The sequence below is a fragment of the Cnephaeus nilssonii genome, assembly GCF_951640355.1.
Source record: "Cnephaeus nilssonii genome assembly, chromosome: 5".
Lineage (NCBI taxonomy): Eukaryota > Metazoa > Chordata > Mammalia > Chiroptera > Vespertilionidae > Cnephaeus > Cnephaeus nilssonii.
The window spans coordinates 77,218,902-77,238,894 of record NC_137076.1 but is presented as its reverse complement, the minus strand read 5'-3'; the positions used below and the strand labels follow the sequence as shown (position 1 = coordinate 77,238,894).

Sequence of the window (19,993 nt, the reverse complement as noted above, 5' to 3'; positions counted from 1 at the left end):
CATCTCAGTAAAAGATCTGGATAGATAGGTTTGATGTTATACATCTTGGAAAGGTCTGCAATTGAACAAAATAAGAAATAGCAAAGATAGCAAATGCTCTCTGATATAGAATTTAAGAAACACTTTAGACCCAAATTTCTCTGAGAACCCTTTCAAAAGAGGAGCTATATCTCCACCCACAATTAGCTAAGCTTTTGTCAAAGAAAGGAAAGGGCCGATGTAGAGTGATTACCAGAACAGGTTAGAAGGGTACACACATGAAAGTGTAGTGGTGAGCTAGTTTGTGGTTTTCCGTACTGTTAAAATTCTCCACATTTATCTCAGGTAAAAGTCTTCTAAATGAAATAACAGGTGAGGTTTTTATTGGGTGGGAGATAGGTAGGAGAGTAAGGCAAGTTAGAAGGAAGCTTTCAAATTCATCCCCAACTTCAAGACTGCCTCAGGAAATGCCTCTCAAGAAGTACACATACATCCACTTGATAGAATATGGATAATGAAAGAATGTTCACCACCAATCTAAATGCCCCTTCCACCTCCCACCCAACATACTTTAAGATGGAAATGGTTACGCAAGCTGCCAACAATTGCTTTTTATATTTTCCCTATGGCCTCATTCCCCTTGCCTTTAAAATACTACCACAAAAAGTGATTTAGATAAAAAGAACACAGATCCCTCCCCCACAAGTCAGTTTATTAAAAACAGGCTTATAAACTCAGCAACAACCAAAACCACAGTGATATTTAAATATTCTTTGAATCATATATACTACAGAGCTCTTAAAAAGTACTTTCTTATAAGTTTGCTAACCCGATACTTGTAAATACTAGTATTTATACAATATAAACTGCATCAAAACTGCTGTAATATGGAAAAGCTTTGGCCATCAAGTCTCAGGTCTAAAACTGGAGCAGGGATCACAATTGATCCCCTCATCACGGAACTGTTTGGATAAAGCAATTTGAAAACTAATTACCTTAAATCTGAGAGAAGCCCAATACCTCTCATTGTTTACTAAAATCTTTTGCCAGAACAAACGTTTTATTTTTTAAATACGTTTCTAAAACAGTAAGTGAAGTCACTACTAAATACTTTACTAAATAAATAAATGTCTTATACTTGAAATAAAAAGGCATAAGGAACTGATTTGAATAATTGGATTCCTTTGATGAATTTTTTTTTCTCTAAAGAGAATAGTAAGAGCTGTTATGTTTATTATTTGGGGTTAAAATATTTAGTTTGGATTTTTCTACTTTTCTATGGGCACACATGAACTTTCACCATCCCTTCCTAAGCAGGATGAGTTTACATTTCTAGTATATACAACACAGACGTGGAAAAGGTGTGCACTTGGTAGGGAGAAAACTAATCTGTGATTTAAAATTTTTTAAGATGGAAAAAATAAAGAGAAACAAAGCTAATTCACAAAGCGGATAATCAAGGTTGATCTACCAAAGTCAAGCAGCATCAGAAACAATTCCTCTAAATCAGAGATGATAATAAAAATATGAGTTCTTACATGCCAGGCACTGTTCTTAGTACTTTATTTGTATCATTCTATTTAATCTTCCCCAAATCCTATGAAGTAGGTAGACTTTTACTTTGCAGATCAGGAAACTGAGGCACAGAAAGGTTAAGCACAAGCTAAGGGCACAGAGCTATGAAAGCTCTGAGGGCCAGGATTCAAATGTAGACAGGCAGCCTCCAGAGCCAGCTGTGCTATGAGCTATTCTATCTCTGGATCATGGGTCAAGACCTCCCATTTATAGATGGATCTAAAGAAGGGAAATTAGTGGTTAAACTAAAAAAACCCAGACTCTAGATCCAAATCCTTTTTCAAAACAGATCAAAACTAGCAAAGAATAACATATCAACACTTTTAGAAACAGAATGGGAAAATATTAACCATTCTGAGCAAAACCTCATGCTGAGTGGCAAGACATGATATTTCCATTTTCTATCATTAGTGCACAAACACAGCTCGTCACAGCAACTAATACTCTCTACTTTTTATAACTCCAAAGAAGCAAGTTAAGTCAAACAGAGCACACACACAAAAACAGAGGGGGAAAAAACCACACACACATTAAGCAGGTTTTGAGGTTTATTAAAATAAAGTATTAGCAAACAATATGCAAAAATGAAGTTCTTACGAGTTATGGCTTTGAAAAGCACAATATAGTAAAACCTAATACATTTTTATAAGTATAAAAAAGATAACAGAATGGAAGCATGTTGCTAGAATTTCACTTTCTACAACATAAACAGAAGCAGAACAATTACAAATAAGAAGTAGACCTATAGTGCAGCCATTGGTTTGGTCTTTATTACCTGCATATGAAATATCTATTTGAGAGAACATGGACAGGTACATATAAACATCCAGTTTTCATTATAATCTCATCCAATTTTAAAATAAGTAATTTTCAAAATGCAACTTAACCAATAAGGTTAAAAAGAAAACCACTTCTATAACCTTCACGAGTCCCTACGGCAAAAAGACTTTATGAATGAATCAAAGCAACATCATCTGCAATGGGAAATCCAAATCTAAAAGATGTTTCCTTTATAAAGAACCTAGGCTTGTCTGACCTTACTGGAACTTGGTTATAGCTAACACCAACTGGTACCTAATAATGGGGGTAAAAATCTATCTGTACACAAAATTCTGAACTTTTTAAAAACAGCATCTTCAAATAAAACTTTACAGGACAAAAGAAAGAATGGTGATTTTAAGAATGTTAAGAACAGATTTAGATAAGAACCATGCAAACCTTTTTCACTCTGCCATGAATGACAGGAAAATCCTGCTCTGACTATATCTTTTCAACAAAACAACTCATCACTGGTTTTACAGAAATTGCTACCAGCAAATATTATAGCATAAGCTCTTTAAAATATATATATATGTAAAATCTCATTGTTTTTTGTTAACCATCCAATTTTTGGGTAATACTTCAATTATAACATAGTTGTATGTTAGAAGGTAAGTTTCTATTATTAATAATCCAGTATAACAATGGCTTGATAAACACTGTTACCTCTTGTAGTCAGGGCACAGGGAACCTGAACTGCAATCCAGTGGATTCCAGAGAACTGTCCAAGTTTCTCTGCCAGCAGGTAAAATGGTTTCTGCAGAAGTGATGCCTTGAATTCTCACTTTCCAATACACGGATCTTCTCTGAGAAGAAAACCTCCCCAGAATCCTACCTGCTTCAATGAGGAAAATGTTGTTCAGGGGGAAAACGGGTATCAAACCTGAGATTACCCCCGAAAAGCTACCCTAGTTAATATCTGAGGAGACCATCCATAAACCAGTGCTTACGAAAACTCACTCCCATAAAAATCACCAAACACTTCTAAAACCACCAGGCTATCTACTACCTTAAAAGGTCTGTGTTTATCTAGCTGATGAGTATGAGGAGGAAACATTTATATTCCTACGAGAGACTAAGTGAGGCTTTAACTAAGAAGACAAAGAAGGCCTCTCACTCTTTTAAAAGTCAACAGGTCCAAAATTTAAGTCATCATTGGAAGTTGAATTCAATAATTACCTAAAAGTTCTTCCTTCTTCAGAAAGTATAAAAGGTACTAATATAAGTGGGAAAGCGATAATAATCCAAAGTAATATTAAGCAAACAACTAGAAGAAGTATGAAGAAATGGATCTGAACTGGTATATTAGATACTCTCTATAACAGAAGCACAGAACTGAAAGTGGTGCTATAAAACTTTTTAGAGTCCCTCTGCTATGGGTAGGATTTGATCTTTTGTAAAAACTTTCTCCCTCAGCAGAACACTATTACAGGAGGATCATTTCCAGCAGGTCCCTTCAAATACAGAAGGTTTTTTAATGTGAGCCCCAATTTTTGTCTTGATAATACATTTCAGATCTGAATATTTGATCATTTTACATCCTAAAAGGATGTCTTACTCTCAAATGTATGAAAAGTACATGGCTACATCCTCTTTCTGTACTATTAGGTGTAGCTTCTTGAACTATCTAGTAATTTTACACTGGATTTGACCTCAGAAACCCAGCCAATTCTATTATCAGTTTCTTACATAACAACAATAAAACGTGAAAAATTGTTTATATTCTGATGTATTTGACATTTTGATTGATGTCTCCTTTGAATTTTCTCTAAAGAAAATATGTTAGCCTCAATAGGCCAATAATATGCCTACTAGTTTTCATTTCATAACTTAAGTCAGGTAATACCCACCAGACCATAATATCCATTATGTAGCAATGTTAGTCAAATGCACCTCTTAAATTCTGTTTTTCCCCCCAATCAGCATCTTTCTGTTGCTTTAATTCATTACCGAAATCAATTTTGATTCTAGTCTTCTTTTTGCATTTACCAAATTGGTTGTAATTTTATTATACCCAGACTGTCTCTTCAGCTGGCATATATTGATATGTTGTATATGCTATAAAATGTGATTATTATAATGGTGGCAATGTTTTATAAACCATTCTGGAAATTAAAAATGTAAAACTATAATTTTCTGAAATGGTGTCTTTCAGAGGTACTTTCTTTCCATTGATCAGAATTTCATTTAGTTTTTAAAAATCTTACTGGCAACTTTTATTGCCTATCCATGGATATTGGGCATCTTTGGGAATCATAGAAGCAGCCAGATTAAGATTTCATTTAAAATCCAGGGGTGTGGAATTGACAACTTTTAGTAAATACAACAGACTTATACTTCTCCATGAAACTCTTAACAGTTAATAGTTTCAGTACTGTCATTCAGGAGATACAGCTCCTTAGAAAAACCACAGAAAATGCCAATCACATAAAATCATGCTAACTCTAAAACTGTGACATGAATAAAAACTATTTTCAATGAACTCAATGGAAAGTATCAATAAAACAATCCCATAGTTTCCTTCAGTTCAAGCCCACTGAGGTTGATTACATGTTTCTATCCTTCAACCTGGGTGTTTTTTCCTACAAATTTGTTCACAAATTGTATCATGAGCCTGGTAAGCAAAAAAAAAAAAAAAAAAAAAAGATGTAAATAAAAATTGTTCTATACTAAGCATAATAGTATCCTCTTTCAGATGGCTGACACAATTACAAAAGATTGATAATGTATGTCATGGAAAACTTATGTTTAAGGCTCAGGTGACTGTCAGAAAGTATCCTCTCACCCAGCAAAGGGCTGTGAGTTGAAGCACATGGAAGGCACTTCATCTGAAAGAACTAAAACCATCCATTGGTTGCACTTTGTAAAAGCAATAAATAATGTCACAGAGAACAAAAAGAATTACATTCACCTTTCCTCAAAAAATGTATTTACTTCCTCACAAAAGCAGAAAGGGTCAGGTAGAAAGTCAAACCAAACTAACATTTTAAACACAAGACTGACATAGCTCCATATAGTACTACAAGACACCAGGAAATAAGCTTTTTCTGATAGGTAAATTAGGTCACATTTTTCAAAATAATGTCTTTGTTCTCATGCCATAACTAAGAGTCCATCTGACTGCTCCATAGAAAAAGGGGTAAAGTCTTATACCCAAACCCTTTGAGCATCATTTATTAAATGGATATTTTAGGGTTTTCATGTCTTTCCTTTCTGAGAATTGTGTTCTGGGTGACTAGCATTCACATAGGTACTAAAAAAAAAAAAAAAAGTAAAAAGAGCATGCATGGTAACTGACAGAACAGTCTGTGTTCTTTGACACGTGAAAGTTTTTAAATCAGCTATCTCAACAACCACTGCTGATTCATTTAATTATCACCAGTGCCCCCAACCTCGGGGCTAGACTGAAGAGGCTTCTATGGCTACAGCATGCAGGTCTGTATGGGGAGACTGATGTAATAAGAGCAATGGGATTAATAAGTACATGACTTTTCAACACTAAAAATATCCATAAAACTGGAATTAAAAAGGCACCTTAAGCTGGAGCTACAGAACAACAGTATTATAATCTAGGCTGAAAATACAACAAAAGCTAAAAAAAAAAAGTATAACTTCCTACAACTGTAATCTATAAATTGCAGTGTTTGTTAATACAAAAGGGGTACCAAGGGAAGTAAGGATGAGCATGTAAGTCCAAGTCACTTGAGTGTGTTTCACAAAAGGTTACACTACAAACTGTCACCCATCAAAGTGCAAAATAAAAGATTAATGCATGTCAAAATTAGAGTCCTTGCAACACTGGCCGAAAGCAGCAAACATAGCTGACCAAGGCCGTGCATGCACTGTCGCTAGCTATAAAGTAGTACTTATGACAGGTTCTGAGTAAATGACACATACTGGAGACCTGTTGTTGGCAATAATTTCTTTTTTAAAAAGGAAATGTTTTACAAAAGATATACTGAATGAAGTCACAATACACTGACAAACATTTAGCTGTATTAAGTGTAAATGTTATGATGTCATCTAGAAAACTACCACTTGCTTTTACTGGACACTGCTTGTTACAGCAGTGCATAGTGTTTCTTCAAATAGAAGATTCTTTTTTATAGTTTCTCTTAAGCCCCTACCACATGCTTTTATAGAACAATGAATTAGACTTTTTGAAAGTTGGTGGGACATAGAAACTGATAAAAGTACAGCTTCTTAAGGTTCAAGAATCAAAGGGAAGACTTTTCACTGTATACCCTCTTATTATACGATTATAACTTTTCATTATGTGTTGTGTTTTTACTTTTTCAAAAACATTTTAACAAAAAAATTTGTTGAGACTATAAGGCATAAGTATGTTCCAGTTTAAGATTAATGCCAAACTTTTGAACAGGGGCATGATAATTTTTCTGCATCTTTCACAACAGTTTTGAAAGTTAATGACGTGAACATTAATACAAACAAATGTAGATTCATCACAAAATACAAATGTATTGGTCACAATTATGTAAAAAAAAAAGCTGTTTTCCATGTAAGCTCACAGTATCTGTACTGAAAGTTTCCCTAAAATTAAAACAAGTCCACTAATAACATAACTGAAGAGAATACTCTGCACTATGAAACAGAAGATATGGGGTTCAGAGGGGAGCCCATCTGAGTGAGGACTTTATCCAGCCACTGAAGAGGCCCATGAAGATGAATCTCAATCCAACACGGGGTGCTGGTAACATCCTGCCGGTGATATTCTGCTCCCCAGCCCTGTGAAAATGAACAAGTAGAAACCAATTTTAGGGCACTAACAAAAAGATACTTTAACAGTAGACATATGCAGAATGTACTTTAAAAAAAAAATCACAAAACCAATCAGCATTCACATGGAGTTAAAATCAACATAATAGCTGAATTATTAAAAGATATATGCATTTTTAATAATATAATTCCATTAATAGAAACCCTTGGAACAAATTATTTCAGATTTCTTTATTTAATTTTATAAAGTAATACTTTTTAAAGTGCAATATCTCAATTTAAAAATTAATATTTCTTCAGTGAGATACATTCTAATTTAAAGGGAAAATTAAAACATATAGCCTCATATAAGTTCACATCAGATTTTGTCACCAAAATTTTTGCTCCCAGGTTTTAGCGTTTGTTTGTTTTTTTAATCAAATAAGGCATTGTAGATCTGATCAAGGCATGCAAGTATAATTTAAATGGCAATCACATATCAATTATCCTGTAAAATGGGAAATTGCTGGGATGAATTGAACTAGAACACTTTATCCTAAAACTCCAGCCAAAGATTAAAATTTTCTCACTTTTACTTGCCCTAATTTATCAAACTCTCTGCTTTACCACTTATAGTAGTCCTGGCCCAGGAAAAGTAGGCTGGGGAGCCAGTGATGGTGGGGGGCGGGGGGGGAGGCACACGGAGAGGAGGGGTTCGGGAAGGGGGGGCGAAGAGTGGTGGTGCAGAGGAACAGAACAGGAATGGGGAAACAAGATTAAATATGCAAAAGTCAGGTTTCTACAGTAGGGAGGGAATGAGTACCTTCAAGGCTACTGATAAACTGATGCTTATGACAGACCTATACGGAAGCAGCAAGGAAGCACTGGACTGTGGGACTGAATGCCAAAAAGAAAACACCCACACATAGCATTTGACAGTTGCTCTTGGGCTAAATCCATAAGGACCAAATACAGGTTGCTTAAATATATCACTAAATTTCTTTCCAAATTTTGTTCATGAACCATCATCATCTTTGGAATGCCAATAAAACCTGGTCAAGAGTAAATGATAAATTCAAACAGTTCTTTAAACTTTACAAATTCTCAATAACAGAACTTAGGTACAAGGAAAATAATTTTAATATCCTAAAGAACCCTTTAAAAGTTACTCTAATGGGACCTAATAATAATTTAAATTGCTAAAACTAGGGAACTTCAAAAGAAATGTTAATATTAAATGCTCTCGCCCTGCCGAGGTGGTTCAATGGCTGAGCATCTACCTACGAACCAGGAAGTCATGGTTCAATTCCCAGTCAGAGCCCAGCTTGTGGGCTCAATCCCCAGTGTGGAGCATGAAGGAGGCAGCTGATCAACGACTCTCTCATCATTGATGTTTCTATTTCTCTCTCCCTCTCCTTTCCTCTCTAAAATCAATAAAAATACATATGTATTTTAAAATGCTCTCTAGCAATTTAGCCTTTAACTTAAATTCTTTATAAATTCAGCCCCTATTCATCATCAAAATCAATATCATGCATTTTATAATGTTTGGTTTATAAAATAAAATCATAGACCTACAATGTGGTCAAAGTTATAGATTTAAGAATTTCATTTAAAAACCTATTAAATCAGGTTAAAATTACCACCTTACATTTAATAATGGCTTTTTAAAAATTATATCCTACAGACATATAATATACATATTTGCAATGACTCAAATTAAGCTACAAGTCACAACCCACTTACCTTGACAAAACTCATTCGAATTGTACACATTTTGGTGAGCTCATATACTGCCTCAAACCCATGATTGACAGATTGAGCCAGAAGCTGTGCAAACTCTTGATTGTTAAAAATTTTGAGGCTGCAGCTGCTGGGAATCTTACAGACAGTGGTAGGATGAAAGCCGTGATGAAAGTTGCAGTTCCTACTCTGTACAAATATGCTGCTATCACTGAGACACTCTGCATACACCTCTCCACCAACATAGTACAGATGAACACCTTAAAAAGATAGGCATTACAAGAGTCAACAAAACAGTATAATGGAACCAAAGAGGCTGTATGAGATGCAAGTAAGAACACCCACTAATCTATAGCAAACTCCCCAGTCTTTAGATAGAAGGTACCACTAGATGGCCTTACCCTGCCAAAGATAATCAAAAGGTTAATGTCTACCTAAATCTAAAATTGTCCTCAAGTAACTAACACTTAAGACCCAGTTGGCAGCATAAGAGGTTATCAATTCCTATGCCTTTTTTTCCCTTTTCCAACCATCATTTATCATCTCTATGAGAGAAAGCAACAGAAAAAAAAAAAAGACAAAAAGTACCTTATGATGAGTCCTTTCAAAGGAATGTTTGGTGCTATCAACTATCATATATAGTCATTTGGCAAAGAATTTTGCACTCCTTTTGCTAACAGAGGGAAAAGTAACATTAAAAAACAAACAAAAACAAAAAAAAACCCTAAGGCATATATGTAAATTCAGGTCACAAAAGGGGCCTGTAAATGGCAGATTTACCTTTCCTTTAAAAAAATGTTTTTGGCCCTGGCAAGGTAGCTCAGTTGGTTAGAGCACTGACCCCATACACTAAGGTTGCGGGTTTGATCCCCAGTCAGGGCACATATAAGAATCAACCAATAAATGCATGAATAAATGGAATGACAAATCGATGTCTCTCTCTTTTTCTCAAATCAATAAATTTTTAAGAGATTAAAATAAATAAAAATTAAAAATATTTTTGGTATTTAATATAAATAAATATGAACATAGTTACAATATTAAAAATTCAAATTATACAATTAAAGCTGAAGTTGTTCCCACCATTTTACTACTGCAAACAGGGCTAAAAATATCATCTTTGTACATACATACCTCTGCATACCCATGAGTCAGAGACTTGTATTAAACTGAGACATTAAAAACTTTTCTTTTCTGAGCAACTAAAGATGATCCTTAGAAGAAAGGGTCCTAGAACTATATATGCTGGGGGGAAAGGGAAAACCAAATCTAGAATTCACAAAGTAGATTTCTCTTGAATTATTCTACTATAGTGAGAATATCAATGCGTAGAAGTGAGGCATTTCACCGAAAAAATCAAGTTGGCTAAAGTCAAAAGAGAATGGAAACCTTCTTTTCAATTTATTTTTGGCCATAGTATTTTTCTGAATCTTTTCTGTAAGAAATTGCATTACAATTATAATTATTTACTCTTTGTTCAGCATTTGGACTAAGATTTTTCTCAAGTCAAAAAAGCAAAAAAGCATTAAGTGATAAAAACAGAAGTTCTTAAGAAAGAGGCAATACACACTCTACCTGAGACAGACTTCCTTTCTGACCACTTGATAAAAGAGACTATGACATTTCATTGCAGTGTGAGAAGTTCTTTGTTTGTTATAGCAACTGTCTTGTAGGACAAATAAGAAATAAAATCTTATTACTTGAATTAAAAGGTGGGAGGGGTGATGGTGAAGCTATGGAAGATTTATATCAAACTGTATTTCCTACCTGTAACCCTTTTCCTCCAACATAATGGAAATTCCGACCTGTCATCTCAACCCAAAATACTCCATAAATATCATAATAATAAAATCCTAATCCTTCCATAGCATTCCTTTATTCCACAAATATTTGTTGTGTATTTACTATGAGTCCGGCACTGTTCTAGCTGCTGAAGATGTTGTAAATAATACAAATTTCTGTAAAGCTTATAGTCTAGTCAGAAAAATATTTAAAAATATAAACATAGAAGTAATATGCTTTCAGATCCTAAGTACTATGAAGAATAATCAAGCAGGATTAAAAAAAAAAAAGAGGACTGATTATGTCTTTACTTCAACACCTGCAACTTGAGGGCAGAGACTACGCCTTAAGCTTTGTATGCTCCAGCAACTTACACTATGGACACAGAAAGCACAACAAAAACAGAATTCAAGTGAATGTAGGGAAATAACAAAATTACCTTTTCCAATATGTCTCCTAGTGTTTTCAATTGTCGAATTACGATTAACGTTTGACAACAACCCCAAACAGAATCTACTTTTGTTATTTGAAGGGTCTGTGAATCCATCTACTAACACACTAGTAGAAGACGCATGAAAAGCTTCCCCAACACGATTGTTTAATTCATAGTAAACAATTGAACACCAATGTTTGGGCTCTTCATAGGCAACAGGTTGAACATCTGTGAACAAACCAAACAGAAAAAAATATTTAATGAATCCTAAACTCCAGATTCTTTAGGTGCTTGCCTCTAACCCAAACCAAGCACTATATGAAAAAGAAAATTTTCAGATATTTCACTTAGTCTCACTGTCCTTCCTAGCTTTGAGTCTGTACCCAAAAAACAAACTCCAAAATGCCTTGAGTATGACAATTTTAAAAATTATACAAATACAAGGATAGCCAACATCACATTTTAAATTGTTTTCCTAGCAGGATCTAATCCAGGTTTAAATTTGCAATGACAAACTTGTTTCAGCATCCTAAAAGATTTAACTATACCAGAATCTATAAAATTATATTAAACAAATATCTGAACTAAAAAAACTAAGTGAGACACTCAGTAAACCAGAAGAGAGGGGAACTTCCTCAACTTGATAAAGAACATTTACAAAAAAACCTACAGCTAACATCATACATACTTAATGGTGAAAAACTAGAAGCTTTTGCTAAGATTAGCAGTGATAAGGTAAGGATATTCTCACCACTTCTTTTCAACATTGATTGGAAGTCCTAGCTAATGCACCAAGACAAGAAAAGGAAATAAAAGGTATACAGATTGGAAAAAAGAAATAAAACTGTCTTTTTTCACAAATGAAATGACTGTCTACATGATAGGCTAGGCGTATTAAAATGCTTTCTTAAAATATTTACAATTTTCAATGGGCTTATTATAAGTTAATGAGTATCTATCCATGGTGACCAAATTCTCACTCATGTAAAAGTCAATAATTCATAATGGACACAGTGGGCGGGAGGGGCAAGGAAGCTCTTCCTACAGTGCTAGTAGGATGTCTATCTTGGAGCTGTAATCAGGCAGAAGTCATGGACCCTCAATTTTCTTTTAAAACAGCAGGGATATCCCTAGCCAGTTTGGCTCAGTGATTAGAGCATTGGTCTGTGGACTGAAGGGTCCCATGTTCGATTCCCAGTCAGGGCACATGACCAAGCTGCGGGCTCAATCCCCAGTAGGGGGTGTGTAGGAGGCAGCTGATCAAAGATTCTCATTATTGATGTTTCAATCTCTCCCTCTCCCTTCTTCTCTAAAATCCTATCTAATAAAAGAGTGATATACAAATTGACCATCACTCCAACACACAAGATGGCCACCCCCATGTGGTCAAAGATGGCCGCCCCCATGTGGACACACGATGGCCGCCACAAGATGGCTGGCAGAGGAGGGCAGTTGTGAGTGATCAGGCCAGCAGGGGAGGGCAGTTGGGAGGAATCAGCCCTGCAGGGGAAGGCAGTTGGGGGCGACCAGGCCTGCAGGGGAGGGCAGTTGGGGGCAACCAGGACTGCAGGGGAGAGCAGCTGGAGGGAACCAGGCCAGCAAGGGAGAGTAGTTAGGGGAGACCAGGCCTGCAGGGGAGGGCAGTTGGGGGCAACCAGGCCTGCAGGGGAGGGCAGTTGGGGGCAACCAGGCCTGCAGGGGAGGGCAGTTGGGGGCGACCAGGTCAGCAGGGGAGGGCAGTTAGGGGTTACTGGGCCTGCAGGGGAGGGCAGTTGGGGGTGACCAGGCCTGCAGAGGAGGAAAGTTGGGGCAATCGGGCTGGCAAGGGAGCAGTTAGGCATTGATCAGGCTGACCGGGGAGTGGTTAGTGGGTCATCAGGCAGGCAGCGAGATGAGCGGTTGGGAGCCAGCAGTCCTGGATTGTGAGAGGGATCCCAGATTGGAGAGGGTGCAGGCTGGGTTGAGGGACACATACTTTCCCCCCACACACACACACACCCCGTGAATGAATTTCATGCACCGGGCCTCTAGTCAATATATATAAGATGGCCTCTAGTCAATATATATAATATATATATATAAAATATATATATGTATTTACAAGCAGGGATAAACATGTGAGAAAACTTAAGAGTGGTCACGTGGCCTATATAGGCGGTGGAAAAGAATTGGTTAACTTTTAAAATTTAATTCTGATTATTCAATTGCAAAGAATTCAGATGAGGAGAAACAGAAAACAATATATCAATGTGGACCCATAAAAAGAAATTCTAACAGCTCAGATTTTAAAGAAGTTTATACGAAAATGGAACAAGGAGGGGCCCATAACCAAAGACACATACAAATGAGTAACAGGAAGTTATAAGAATAGTGTCAGGAAAGCTAGAGCCAAGAATGAGCAGAAGCTTGTAGGGAAAAACTGCTAAGCAAAACTTAAAAGACAATTTTAGTTAGGATGAGCAGAAGAAAAAGAAAAGCTTTGCGTCTGCTCAAGGCAAAGGATATATTGTTAACTGGTGACTCAAAGCATTGCAGTTTAACTTTGATTTTCCTTTTGTTACCTCTCTGTCAAAGAAAAAACACACAAAATATGACTGAAAGGGGAAGAAAGTTGGTGAAAAAAGACATCTATGAGAGTGAGAAGACTTGCATGCCAATTCCTCTAAAGGGACTCAGTTGTTTGGCTTAGACAAACGGTACTCCAAGGAACACCTAACATACAATACTGTCAAATGGCACTGCCTGGTTTCTGGAGAAGCAGGAGAAAGAAGAAAAGGAAAATAATTGTTGGGATAAATATTGTCCATATTTTCAGAAGGAAGGTAGTATCATTTATTACCTGATGCTACATGCTAAGATCATTACAAATATTGTCTAATTCAATCAATATGCTAATAATCCTTTTGCAAATATTCTATTTACAAATAGAGAAACTTAGGTTTAGAAATTTTAAAAAGCCACCCTAAGTTGCAAAGCAAATAAACAGAGATGAAGGAATTCAAATCCAAAAATTCATGATCTGAGACATTTTGCTCTAAATGAAAGCAGATTCTATGAATTACAAGCAAGTTGGTATGACCAAATTCCTAGGTAAATTCTGAACCTTGAAAAAGCACAGACATTATTCAGATATTAATAATACTATGCGGAGCCTGAAAATTCAACTGTTTTTAGAAACATGGGGCTCCTAGAAAAACATAATGTGACATACAGTCTTTTTATATGATCACAAACACATATAACACACCTAAAAACACCACTCTTTTAAGAAATGGCATAGATGTGGAGCATCTTTTTATATATTTATTTAACATGTGTTTATCTTCAGTGAGATGTCTGTTATGTCCTTGACCCATTTTTTTTTAATTGGGTTGTTCATTTTCTTGTTGAGTTTTAAGAGTTCTTTGTATATTTTGGATAACAGTTCTTTATCAGATATGTATTTTGCAAATATTTTCTCCCAGTCTGTGGCTTGTCTTCTCATTGCCTTTACAGTGTCTTTTGTACATAGGAAGTTTTTAATTTTTAATGAAGTCCAGCTTATTGATTACTTCTTTTTTTTTTTTTTATCCTTACCCAAGGAGTGAGGATATTTTTTTCATTGATTTTTAGAGGCAGTTGAAGGAAGTGGCAGGGAGGGAGAGGGCAAGGGGGGCAAAGGGTGGGGGAGAGAGAAAGAGAGAGAGAGCAAGAGAAAGAAACACCAACTGTTTGCCTCCTGCGCTCACCCTAACCTGGGGCCTGGGATTGAACCTGCAACTGAGGTACGTGCCCTTTACCAGAAATTAAAGCCAAGACCCTTTGGTCTGAGGGCCAACGCTCTAACCACTGAACGAACCATCCAGGGTCTTATTTCTTTCATGGATCATGCCTTGATGTTGTATTTAAAAATTCATCACCTTATTCAGACCTAAATTTTCTCCTATGTTCTTTTCTAGAAGTTTTATAGTTTTGCATTTTACATTAAGGTCTGTGATTCCTTTCGAGGTAATTTTGGTGAATGGTGTAAAGTCTGTCTCTGGATTAATTTTTTTACATATGAATGTCAATTGTTCTTATATCATTTGTTGAAAAGATGAGCTTTTCTCCATTATTGCCCTTGATCCTTTGTCAAAGATCAGTTAATTACATTTATGTGGGTCCATTTCTGGGTTCTCTCTTCTGTTCTTTTTATCTATTTGTCTATTTTTTTTTTAATCTTCACCAGTCAGGGCAATGCTAACTCTTATGATCAACTGATTACTGAAAAAATACTAAAGCAATTCAATAGAGAAATGATACTCTTTTCAACAAACACTGAGTGCTAGAACCAACTGGATATCTACATGCACAAAGATGAGTCTAGACCTTTACCATGCAAAAAGCTTAACTCAATAGGAATCAGACACTTAAATGTAAGAGCTAAGCTATAGAACTTCTAGCTCAGAAAAAATTTCTCAGATGCAACACCAGAAAAGAAAAAAACTGTTAAACTGGACTCATCAAAACTAAAAACTTTTGTTCTTCAAAAGATAACCGTAAGAAAATGAAAAGACAATCCACAGACTGAGGAAATATTGGCAAATCATTTATCTGATAAAGGACTTCTATCCAGAACATATAAAGAACAATTACAATTCAATAATAAGACAAACAATGCAATTTTAAAATGGGCAAAAGATTTGAATAAACATTTCACCAAAGAAGATACATGAATGGTTAATAAGTATATAAAAATGTTCCACAACATTATTCATTAGGGAAATGCAAATTAAACCACGATAAGATAACACTTTACACCCACTAAAATGGCTATACTAAAATAAAATAAAAAGAAAATAACAAGTGTTAAGAGTATGTGGAGAAACCGGAACTTTCATATGTTACTGGTAAGAATGGAAAATGGTCCCGCCTGTTTAGAGAAACTTGGAAGTTTTTCTTAAATAGTTAATTTACCATATGACTCAGAAATTCCACTTCTGGTATCTACCCAAGAAAAAGAAAAAGAGTGTCTACACAAAGACTTATATGCTAATGTTCATAATAGCATTGTTTATACTAACCAAAAACTGGAAACAATTCATATGTCCATCAACTAGTGAATGAATAAAAAAAATGTGGTACATCCACATAATGGAATACTTGTTCAGTAATAAAAAAGAACTACTGATACATGCAACAACATGGATGAACCTTAAAAACATGATACTAAGTGAAAGAAGCCAGGTGTAACAGAATATACAATATGTTATTCTATTTATATGAAATGCTTAGAAAAGGCAAATCTATAGACATAGAAAACAGATTAAAAGGTCTCTGAAGAGACAAATGGCAGGGGGAGGGGGGATTAGAGAGCATCTAAAGGACTTGTTTGCATGCATATTAGCATAACCAATGGACACAGACCCTGGGGTGGTGGGGGCTTGCCCAGGGTGGGAATGGCTGGAGGAGGGGGGAGATCCATGGGGGGGTGTCAGAGACATATATAAAACTTTTGATAATAAAATTTTTTTAAAAGTTATTGAAAAAAATTTTATAAAAAGGTCTCTGAAGATGGATCTGGGAGTGGGAATAGACTACAAAATAGGGACAAGGGATATTTTTAAAGGGATATGGCAATGCTCTAAAACTACATTGTGGTAATGGTGTAAAACTTTATATATTTATAAAAACTGTTGAATCATATACTTAAAATGGATAAATTTTATGGTATATAAATTATACTTCAAGAAAGGTGTTTCTAAAAAGTGGCCAAGAAGTTAAAAAGAAGCAAACAAACAAAAGAGTAAGAACAGAAAAGTAAATATACCTCTGCTGGATATACTGGGCATAATCTGAGGAATCATATTATTGCTTGTATCCATAGGCTGGGAATTATCTTGACCCATCTGATCATCTGGTGGCATATAGGCAGGAGGAGGGGTATCAGCTAAGAGGAAAATAATGAGACAAGTTAAAGTCCCCAAAGAATAAAGTCTTCATCCTGCTCAAAGTTATTCTAAAAGCATTTAAAAATTCATAAATTTACCAGCAAGGTTCATTAATGAGTATCACAGACACACAAAAATTCAGATGCTATCTTAGGGCAAGGGAAAAGGAAAAAAGACAGCACAACCATTAGCTACTGAAAACCTACCTACTATAAGTCCACATATATTTGGGACAATCCAGAATAGTACGATCAGTGCTAAAATTCACTAACATAGAATTCAAAGTCAAGAATTTGCCTTTATTTGCTTCGAATAATATGCTCCGAGAAACTGCAACCACTGGAAATCAATCTGAAGGAGATGATTATCCTAGTAAGGGTATGTATGTATCTACAGACACTTTTAAATTATTAAACTCATCACATACTGTATACTGTTATTCAAAACTGGAGGGAAAAGATATGCTGCTTCAAAATTTACCATGAATACTAAGAGCAATTGTCTAATTTTGTGCAATGTCCTAAAATGGCTGTTGTACCCTATTTAATGGCTAGGTAATTCTCTCAGGAAACTGAATGTTACTAGAAAGTCTTTTGAGTTCCAACACTCATGTCTGAAATTCTTTGCAAAGCTACAGCTAAAATTCTTTGTCTCAGAAACTATAAACACTGAATGTAATTTTTCTTTCACCCCAAGGTTTGTACAAGAAATATTTTGAGATAAAGATACAATTAAACTGAATCTAGGACTAAGTATAAAAATTCGCTTTTGCAAATACATAACAGCAAGTTAAAGGGTTGATACTTAATTCCTCTTTTAAAAAAATGCATCGATTAATATTTTGCTACAGAGAAGCCACAAATAATATGCTTACATATGATTCCACATGCACTAAGCATTCAAATATTTCACAGAGTGACATAAGATGTGTTTGTACATGACATGACATGCCATTAACAAAAGTCAGAAACTGGATAAATTATAATCTACTTATCTTTCTTCAAGCAAATCAGTTAACCAGTCTTCTAATTAAAGGTAACTGGAATTCAATTTAACCTTCCAAAGTCTAAAATGATTTGACAAACAATGTAGTAAAGTTTAAAAAGCACAAACATTAAAGTCAAAGAAACTTGGGTCTGAACCCCCATTTATTAGCTGTGGGACCTGAGGCAAGGTACTTAAATTCTTGGAGTTAGTATCAATTTATTTTTCCATCTGTTAAATAGAAATATTATCATTTCACATGCTGTTCTGAAGATTAAATTTAATGTAATGTCTTTTATCACAGCATCAGTTATATAAACGGCACTCAATAAATGGGACTTATTATTATAAATTATATGAAAATATGTAAACATGATATTTGGCAAAATAAAATCTAAAACTCTTCTGTAAATGAAACAATTACCAAAGAATATAGTCAAAAGTAGCTAGATCTTGGCATAGAACAGTTCATCCAGAGAGTCAGTATTATAACAATTGCTGATTCTCAGGGATTACTTTTTTGTATCGATAAAATAAATTCTTACCTGGGAGCTGAAATGGACTTCCTGGTCCAGAACTTGCTGGGGAGTTGGGATACGTGCTGCTAGCAGGGGAAGGGGGATAGGGGCTATTTGGAGATAAGGGGAAAGGAGTGTTGTTGGGCTGGTGGAAGGAATCTGGAAAAGTTGCATTTTGTGGCATGTGCGGTTCATTGTGGCTCAGGTTTCTAAACTGAACCAGAAGGCTGTGTTGTGGATTGAATTCATTATGACGAGGCACTAATACTGGAGGTAAGACTGAAAGACAAAATCAAAAGTCATCTATTAGCAATGACTAAAGCAAATATCCCATGCACATTAAGGGGTACATAGAAAGGATTCAGGGAAAACGGTAAACCTATTAAACAATTCGCTTTTAGGAAGTACTGCTTTGTAGAATCTTGAATCTATTTACATAATAATTAAACCCAAAACCCTGTAAGCATTTAGCATGTATAAAGTACTCTGGGAGACAGAAAACCCAGCATAGATACCACTCCTGTTCTATAGGAGATAAGGCATATTTTAAAATCACCATATTACAAAAAATTTAATGCAATGAGAGTTCAACAAAGGTGAGTACTTCTAGCTGGCAATGAATCAAACAAAATGCTGTAGAAAATACAATATCTGATTGGACCTTAAAGAACTAGGAGGATTTCACTTGGGAATGCTAAGGGTGGGGAAAATCAAAGAGGAGATGGGGAGATTCCAGGAGGGAGATAAGGATAAAATAGTTGGCCTAGCCACTGAACCAGGAAGCAAGACAAGACTGGGAGATTGAAGTTAGCTATATAGATGTTCTGAAAGCCTCCATGTTTCCAATTTTTAACATTTCATCTTTCTTTCTTTCTTTCTTTCTTTCTTTCTTTCTTTCTTTCTTTCTTTCTTTCTTTCTTTCTTTCTCTCTCTCTCTCTCTCTCTCTCTCTCTCTCTTTCTTTCTTTCTTTCTTTCTTTCTTTCTTTCTTTCTTTCTTTCTTTCTTTCTTTCTTTCATATTGATTTCAGAGAGGAAGGGAGAGGGAAAGAGAGATAGAAACATCAATGATGACAGAGAATCATTGATCGGCTGCCTTCTGCACGCCCCCTATTGGGGACAGAGCCCCTAGCCGGGGCATGTGCCCTTGACCAGAATCGAACCTGGGACCCTTCAGTCCACAGGTGGATGCTCTATCCACTGAGCCAAACTGGCTAGGGCCATTTCATGTTTCTTAGTTTGAGAGATCTCACATTTTATGTTCTTTGGTCAAGTTTTCTCTACTCAAAATAATAACCTTTCTTACGTAGAAGTCTTTATTCAAAATCAGATTTTTAAACATGACCATAATGAAAATATTTACAACAAAGCCTAAACATTTTAAGAGATACATTTTTTTAAAAGATAAACTTTAGCCCTAGCCAGTTTGGCTCAGTGGACAGAGTGTCATGTCGGCCTGCAGACCAAAGGGTCCTGGGTTCAATTCCAGTCAAGGCACGTACCTCAGTTGCAGACTCCTCTCCAACCTGGAGACAAC

At 35.6% G+C, this 19,993-nt stretch overlaps 1 protein-coding gene across 7 annotated transcripts in view; it reads right to left on the bottom strand.

The window, feature by feature from the left end:
• Window positions 1-1,951: 1,951 nt before the first annotated feature.
• SMAD5 (SMAD family member 5) overlaps window positions 1,952-19,993 on the bottom strand; it is a 48,260-nt gene continuing 30,218 nt past the window's right edge. For all 7 annotated transcript variants that reach the window (XM_079771884.1, XM_079771889.1, XM_079771885.1 and 4 more), the window contains 5 exons: window positions 18,486-18,737; window positions 16,836-16,955; window positions 11,054-11,275; window positions 8,836-9,092; window positions 1,952-7,119 (listed from right to left, as the gene is read on the bottom strand). In XM_079771884.1, the coding sequence (XP_079628010.1) occupies window positions 6,976-7,119; window positions 8,836-9,092; window positions 11,054-11,275; window positions 16,836-16,955; window positions 18,486-18,737 (995 nt within the window). In that variant the 3' untranslated portion in view covers window positions 1,952-6,975. The remainder of the gene's footprint in view (window positions 7,120-8,835; window positions 9,093-11,053; window positions 11,276-16,835; window positions 16,956-18,485; window positions 18,738-19,993) is intronic.